At 50.1% G+C, this 8,289-nt stretch overlaps 1 protein-coding gene across 1 annotated transcript; it reads left to right on the top strand.

Annotated features, from left to right (window-relative positions):
* Window positions 1-3,882: 3,882 nt before the first annotated feature.
* Window positions 3,883-6,851, top strand: TMEM177 (transmembrane protein 177). Its single transcript, XM_011983432.1, has 2 exons — window positions 3,883-4,343; window positions 5,564-6,851. The coding sequence occupies exon 2, from the start codon at window positions 5,586-5,588 to the stop codon at window positions 6,519-6,521; it is 936 nt and encodes a 311-aa protein (XP_011838822.1). The 5' UTR covers window positions 3,883-4,343; window positions 5,564-5,585; the 3' UTR covers window positions 6,522-6,851.
* Window positions 6,852-8,289: the final 1,438 nt, after the last annotated feature.

Here is an 8,289-nt window from a genome sequence, read left to right as displayed (position 1 = left end):
AAGTCAGACTCCAGCTAGCAGAGCCAGGGCCTGTGTGTGGGTTCTGCCGCTAAGATGCCTGGCTGGCTGGCAGCCCAGGAGCACCATTTATGGGCACAATTGCGGGCCCGGCTCACAACCCCCGCAGTGCACTCCTGGGTGCTGTCCCCAGCTAGGGCCACCTGGCAGGGGGAAAACAGGGGCTCTACAGCAGGAGCAGGCCCCAGCCAGCCCCAGACCTAGAGTAGGACATTCCTGAAAAGGAGAATCCCAGCAGAGGAGAAGGGACAAGAGATCTGTCACAGCCGTTCCTGAATCCCGACAAACAGCAGCAGCGAAGTGCTGCCTCCCATCCAGCTGGCAGCCTCGCAGACAGACAGCAGCCAGGCAGCCTGTGCCGACGGGGATGGACAATGGACATTCGCAACAGTCTGGCCTCACCTAGGGGGTTGTAAGGAGGTTTGGGAACCATATAAGCCTCAGCTCTGACAGCCTGCCTCCTAAACCTAAAGTCGCCTAAGGTCCTTCCCTCTGGGGCCTTGCCCGTTTTGTTGTGGCTGCTTCTTTCTCGATGCCATCCCCTCCGGCGCTCAGGAGAGGATCTCGCTGAGAGCTGGGAGTGGACCAGCTCTCACCTCACCAATCTCTACAGGAAAAGCGCCCCAGCTGCCCCTTTGACCACCCATAAATTCCAAAGAGTCTTCTAGAGTTCAGATACCAGGGAACCTCCCTGTGGAGAAGTGGCCGTTACCTCCTTTGTGGCCCTACCAGAGGGAAGAGGGGAGGACTGTTTGCTCCCAGGGGTTTGTGTGTCTATTGATCAGGGAGCTACTGAGGGCTGTGGCTTTTTCTTATTGGTGTTTTGCCCCCGTCACTTGGCACAGGGTAGGAGCTGAATGAATAAGCGGAAGAACTCGTAAGTGGGAGCGTTTCAGCTATCCAGAAGGTGATGAGGGAGGAGCTGTTGGAGATGGTGGTACCCGCAAGCACATGATGCAGACAATCACACATTCTGATTGGGAAGCCCAGCCTCAGGCGAAACACCTGCCTACCCCACAGGTTCTCACTCCTGCCTCCTGAAAAATAACTCTCGCAGGTGCTTTAGTTGAACAATTGATAAATGTTCTATCAGCTCTGCAGTAGGATTGGCCAACCTACATATATGTGCACTTTTTAAATTGAGATAAAATTCACGTTACATAAAATTTACCATTTTAACCATTTTAAAGGGTAAAAATTCATGGATTTTAGTATATTCACAATGTTATGCAACCATCACTACTATCTAGTACCCAAACATTTCATCAGTGCAAAAAGAAGCCCTGTAGCTGTCAGCAGTCACTCCCCATTACCCCTCCCTCATCCCTTAGCAACCACTAACCTGGTCTCTGTCTCAGTGGATTTGCCTATTCCAGACATTTTATATAAATGGAATGATACAGTCTTTGTCCTTTTGTGTCTGGTGTCTTTCACTTAGCATAATGTTTATAAGGTCATCCATGTTGTAGTATGGCTCAGTATTTATTCTTTTTTATGACTAATATTCCATTGCATGAACTATGCCATAATTTGTTTATCCATTCATCAGTTGATGGACATTTTGGTTTCTACATTTTCACTAGTGTGAATAGCGTTGCTATGAACATTTAGGTACAAGTATTTGTTTGAGTGCCTGTTTTCAGTTATTTTGTGTATATTCTAGGAGTGGTTAGCTGATTTACATGGTAATTCTAAGTTTAACTTTTAAAAAAAATTATTATTATTATTATTATTTCTCAGAAAATAGGGTCTCACTATGTTGCCCAGGCTGGCCTTGAACTCTTGGCCTCAAGCAATCCGCCTCAGCCTTCTAAGTAGCTGGGACTACAGGCACAGGACACTGAGCCTAGCTTAGCTTAAGTTTAACTTTTTGAGGAACTTCTAAACTGTTTTTCTACAGTGGCTGCACCATTTTATATTCCCACCAGCAATGTACGAGGGTTTCAGTTTCTCCACATCCTCTCCAACACTGATTATTTTCTAATTTTTTTTTTTTGTTATAGAAATCCAGTGGTTGTGAATAGTATCTCATTGTGGTGATTTGCATTTCCCTAGCGACTGATACTATTGAGCACATTTTTATGTGCTTTTTGGCATATATTTGTATATATTTTTTGAGAAATGTCTACTCAAGTCATTTGCCCATTTATTAAATGGCTTGTTGTTGTTGAGTTGCTAAGAGTTCTTTATATATTCTGGATACTATACCCTTATCAGATCTATGATTTGTAAATATGTTCTCCTATTGTGAATTGTCTTTCCACTTTTCTTGATAGTATTTTTCCTGCACAAAAATTTTTCATTTTGATGGAGTCCATCTGGCCAGCCTACTTTAAAAAATGTTTTTAAACTTTTTATTATGGAAATGTCCAAACATACACAAAAGTAGAGCATGGTATAATGAAGATCCCTGAACCTGTCATGCAGCTTCATGATAACTAACTCTTTGTCAACGTTATTTCATCTGTGCTCCTGTTTTGTTTTTGTTTTTGTTTTTGTTTGGGTTTGGTTTCGTTGGAATATTTTGAATCAAATAGTAGACATTGTGTCCTTTCACCTGTAAATATTTCAGTATGCATCTCTAGTAACAATTTTTTGGTTTATGTAAACTCCATGTCATCATCCCATCTGATGAAATAAGCAATAATTTATTAATATAATCTGATATTCAAATCCATATTCAAATTTCTCCAAGGTGTCTTTTGTTTGTTTGTTTGTTCATTTGTTTGTTTGAGACAAACAAATGCCATTGATTTGTTGGATAAACCACGTCATTTGCCCTGTAGAATGTCCCACATTCTGGCTTTGGCTGAGGTCACATTGCACTATTTACATACAAACAACTGAGCAGCCAAAGTTGGGGGGTCTCAGAACAGACTTGAATAATAATAGCTAATGGCTAGGCGGCACAAACCGTGAGGCACAGGATACATATACATCAACTCATTATCACACAGCTAGTAATGGGTGGAGCCAGGTTTTATCCCTGGGCAGTCTGGTTTCCTTCTGTAAAGGATTGGGCATGGCTGTGTTCCAATAAAACTTTATTTACAAAAGCAGATGCAGAGCTGGATTTGGTGCACAGACCAGCTAATCCCTCATCTACCTCACAGAGAGGCTGGAAAGGAGAAATAACAGATGGAACTCTGCTGTGTGGACTGTACAGTGTGAAGCACCCGGGAGGAGCTTGGGGGCAGCGAACATGGTAATAAACATAAAGCTCAGCGCTCCCCGCCGAGGGTGAGCGCTTCCAGACGGGAAAGTACACGGGCCGCCCAGTCAGATGGGCATGGGCTCTCATGGGGGCTCTGCCATAGGCCGCCTGGTGACCCACGCGGGGCTGCCGTTCCTTCGGGGGTTCAAGGCATGATCAAAGACACCTTTTGTGTGTGTGTGTGTGTGTGTGTGTGTGTGTGTGTGTGTGTGTGTGACGGAGTCTCGCTCTGTCGCCCAGAATGGAGTGCAGTGGCGTATTCTCGGTTCACTGCAACCTCTGCCTCCCAGGTTCAAGCGATTCTCCGGCCTCAGCCTCCCCAGCAGCTGGAAGGAACTACACGCGTGAGCCACCACGCCCAGCTAATTTTTGTATTAATCAAAGACGCGTTTCAACGCAGAGGAGAAAGGGCTTGCGGACCCACCCCAAGGTGCACAGTTAGGGGAGAAGCCTCTGCGGCGGCCGGAGCCACTCACGGGGATCCCTTTGAGCGGCCCCCCCAGGCCCGCCCCCAAGAGTCCCGTCCCCAGACCTCTCTTGGTCCCCGCCCCCAGACCCGTCGAGCGAGCTCCGCCCTCTGAAGTCCCCATCGCAAGGCCCCGGGCCGGCGAGCTCCGCCTCCCGAAGTCCCCGCCCCCAGATCCCGGGCCGGCATGCTTTGCGGCCGCCTTGCCGCGCGCACATTTAGGCGTTCCGGGCTGCAGCAGGGAAGGTGAGCGCACGGGCAAGCGGGAGGGACCATTTTCCGGCCTGATGCGACCCGGAAGCGCGTTTAGACTACGGAGTAGCCTAGGGGACCCAGGGTGGAAGCGTAGCGAGGACCCCTCTGCGGGGATCCTGCAGCCCGTCCTCGCCCAGTCCCGGGCGGGCTGCTTGGTACTATCTCCTAGGCCGGCCCCGCAACGCAGTGGTCGTAGGGACGTTGGACTTTGACCTGGACGCTTCCTTTCTTAGCCTCACTTTCCGCATTGGGGGAAAAAAAAAAAAAAGCCCGAATGATAATGATTCTTATAGGAGTTCTTGATTAAGATAGGCCAAGCTGTACCCTGCGTTTTTGTTTGCGGCAACTCATTCGTTGCTCATTAAGCACTTTTCACGGACATGGAATACAGTAAGTTTCAATCAAAGTTAAATAATTGTGAATTTTTACTGACATATTCAAGGATGAAAGGATAAGATGCCCGGGGATGTTTCAAAATAAACCAGTTGGACGGAGGCGTGAGTGGAAAGAGAAATGAAACAAGATTGGCCATGAGTTGATGGGATTGAAGTTGATGGATGTACTATTTTGTTTACTTTGGTATATGTTTGTAATTTAGCATAACGAGTTTTCTAAAACAAAAAGTTTGCTGTGAACACGTGACAGCTTGTGCTCAAATACTATGCCGGTGTTAGTCTGCTAGAGCTACCATGCCAAAGTACCACAGACGGGGTGGCCCAACCAGCAGAAATTTATCCTCTGGGAGTTGTGGAGGCTGGAAGTTCAAGACCAAGATGTTAACAGGGTTAGTGCCTTCTGAGACCTCCCTTCTTGGCTTGTAGGTGGTAGCCTTTTCCCTGGATCCTCACATCGTCTTCCCGCTGTGCCTGTTTGCATCCTAATCTCTTCTTATAAGTACACCAGTCAAATTGGATTAGGATCCATACTGATGGCCTCATTTTATCTTAATTACCTCCTTAAAGACCCTGTCTCCAAATACAGCCACAGTGTGAGGTACTGGGGGTTAGGACTTGAATATATGAATTGGGGAGGAGGAGACACAGTTCAGCCCATAACACTGTCACTTTACTAGCTTAGGATTTTGGCCAGTTGTTTTCGCAGCTTTGAAATAGGGGTAGCTGTAGTAATTGGTCATGGGGTTGTAAGGGTTCAATTGTTAGAGTGCTCAGAACTGAGTCTAGCATATAGTAAGCGCTCAATAAGTTGAACACGTTTTTCTTATAAATTAGTAATCATAGGGCTTTTCTATGGGATGAGTGGGATGAGGCGGTTTGAGTGCTGTGCCCAGCGATGGGAATAAAAGTCATTACAGCCATTATAAGGAATACCTGCTTCTGAGCCAGACGCTAAATATCTTTTATATGTTTATTCATGTGCTCATCACAGCCACCCTAGAGGTGGGCTATTACGACACACCTGTTTGGCAGATGAGGAAATGATGCACAGAGATGGGGCTGGGATTTGAACGCAGGCGCTCTGGCTCTAGAGCCCACGCTCTTCACCACTATACTGTGTTACTTCGGTTTTAAAAGGTGGTGTGGCCCCTGGAGGATGTTCAGTCTGCAGGCTGACCCGGGGAAACTGGCTGACTTCTCTTTTTCTTGACCCAGATTGTCCACGGTGACCACACTCATGGCAGGTCCCCTGTGGCGGACTGCAGCATTTGTGCAGAGACACAGGACAGGCCTGTTGGTGGGTTCCTGTGCAGGCCTGTTTGGAGTTCAAATCTCGTACCACCTCTTCCCGGATCCCGTGGTCCAATGGCTCTACCAGTACTGGGCTCAGGGCCAGCCAGCCCCGCTCCCTCCACAGCTGCAGAGCCTCTTCCAAGAGGTGCTACAGGACATAGGTGTTCCTTCAGGCCATTGCTACAAGCCCTTCACCACCTTCACCTTCCAGCCTGTGAGTGCAGGCTTCCCCAGGCTCCCTGCTGGGGCTGTGGTGGGCATCCCTGCCAGTTTCTTGGGGGACCTAGTGATCAGCCCTGACCATCCCACGGTCATACATGGGCGAAGAGTGGACTGGCGGAGCCCAGCAGGAGCCCGGCTGAGAGTTGCCCTGACCCTGTCCCATGAAGCCCAGAAGTTCGCCTTGGCCAGGGAAGTGGTGTACCTGGAAAGCAATACCACTGCCCTGCAGGCCCTGCTGGCCCCAGCTTGCCTGGCAGGGACCTGGGCACTGGGCGTGGGTGCCAAGTACACCCTGGGGCTCTATGGAGGCCCCATGAATTTACGGGCTGCCTTCAACTTGGTGGCAGCAGTGGCAGGCTTTGTGGTCTACGCCTTCTCCAAGGATTCTCTCACTCATGCCGCGGAGTCCTGGCTGGACCGCCGCACGGCCTCCCTCTCTGCAGCCTATGTCTGCGGTGGAGTGGAGTTCTATGAGAAGCTTCTGTCGGGCAATCTGGCCCTGCGCAGTCTCTTGGGCAAGGAGGGGGAGAAGCTGTATACACCCAGCGGGAACATCGTCCCCAGACACTGGTTCCGCATCAAACATTTACCCTACACCACCCGCCGGGACTCTCTGCTGCACATGTGGAGGATGATGCTCAACCCGGGCCGCTCCTGATGAGCTCATCACAAGGACACTTCCAGCTTGTGCAGACACCACCCTGCCACTGAGTCTGCAGGGCCCTGTTGGAGCCTTTGGATCTATAGCTCAAGGCCAGAAAAATCACAGGCTTTGGAATTAAATAGCTTAGATTCTACTGTAATCACTACTTAATGAACTCAGGGACTATGAGGGACTATTCAGGGACTATGAATCTGAGCCTTCATTTCTTGAACTGAAAAGCGGAGATGATGTAAACTACCTTGCAAGATTGTGGAGTTGGGTAAGGTCATGAACATAAGGGCCTGGTGCAAAGGGTACGCTGTAAATAAACAGACATCCCTCCTTCTTGGTCTCCTTTTTTTTTTTTTTTTTTTGAGAGAGCATCACACTCTGTTGCCCAGAATGGACTGCAGTGATGATCATAGCTCACTGCACTGCAGCCTCAAACTCCTGGGCTCAAGTGATCCACACTCCTCAGGCTCTCAAAGTGCTGGATTTACAGGCATGAGCCTCCTCACCCAGCCTCCTTCTTGGTCTTAAATGCCACCCGGTTGTGGGAGTCAGGCCACACCTCACCACCAGGGGTACTTGCAGTTATGTGAAGACTTTCCTACAGTGAAGAACCACCGCTCAATTTAAGTGGTGGTCAAATCCCAATTTTCCTCCACTCTGGTAGAGGTTAAAAGACTAGAGAGGCCAAGATGAGAAGTTAGTGTGGGCCCGAGAGACTGTTTTAAGTCGAGGGTACCTTAAGAGTGTTGTCAATCAAGGTCCCGTGGATGCAGATGGCACACTCAGGGAGAGGGAGACCAGCAAGGGATGCAGGGCGCCAGGAGAGCCCCAGACCTGAGGGGAGGGGAGGGGAGGTGTTCCGGAACTCCGAGACCTGTGGCATGGGAGACTTGGCAAGAGCTTCACTCCAAGGTAGAGGAAGGAACAAACCATTGTAAAACTGAGGCCCTGTGGGGAGGGAGCCCACTGGTGCGATCCAGAGCTGTCAGCCTCCCCAGGCACTGCGTGGCCAGGGCTTGGAGAGAAGAGGCAGCAAGGTGGGGGTGAGCTTGGCTCATAGGGGTGAGCGAGGAAAGCAGAGGGGTGGAGGTGGGCAGCGGGTCAGGCCTGGTCCCACTTGGGACCCGGGGGAGACAGCAGCCCCGCCCTGCTTATTTCCCTTGAGCCCTCTGGTGGTGGATGGAGCCGGCCCCCTGGGTTAGGTCCTTGGACAGGGGACCAGAGTAGGGCAAGGTGAGGAGAGTTGTGATCAGGGAGCCAGACCCAGTTTGGCTTCATGACATCTTTTAGTTGGAGATTATGTTTTCCATGGGAAAGTATTTGAACACAGTGATGGCAGTTCCTGGCAGGAGACCTCAAGAGGAGAGTGAGTCGGGGGCTGCAGAATGCAGTGGGAATGGCACACCTCCCTGCTGGGGCCCTCACTGTGGGCTGGAGCTCAGTGTGCTGTGTCAGCTCCTGGGTCTCCACACTGGACCTGAACAGGCTGAGTTCCTGAGGGCAGCACATCCTTGCTCATTCCCCAGGCCCTGCTACCTAGGGCGGCATTGGGCATGGGCTTGGAGTACATACGTGGATGGATGAGGCAGTGGCTGGCTGAACCAGTCTTCACTCAGGGACACACCATTTCATGGGGTCCCTTGGGGTGTCACCCACCTGCTGCTGCTGTACTTAAAGGGCCACAAGGCCATGTGGGGCCACCTCATTCCTGAGCAGTACGGTTTGGGACCTGGCTTTGATGGGCCTCCACCTTCTCACTACTCCCACCCCC

Source organism: Mandrillus leucophaeus, unplaced genomic scaffold, assembly GCF_000951045.1.
Source record: "Mandrillus leucophaeus isolate KB7577 unplaced genomic scaffold, Mleu.le_1.0 Scaffold25, whole genome shotgun sequence".
NCBI lineage: Eukaryota > Metazoa > Chordata > Mammalia > Primates > Cercopithecidae > Mandrillus > Mandrillus leucophaeus.
The sequence above is the reverse complement of the archived record's forward strand: the minus strand, read 5'-3'. Positions and strand labels throughout refer to the sequence as shown.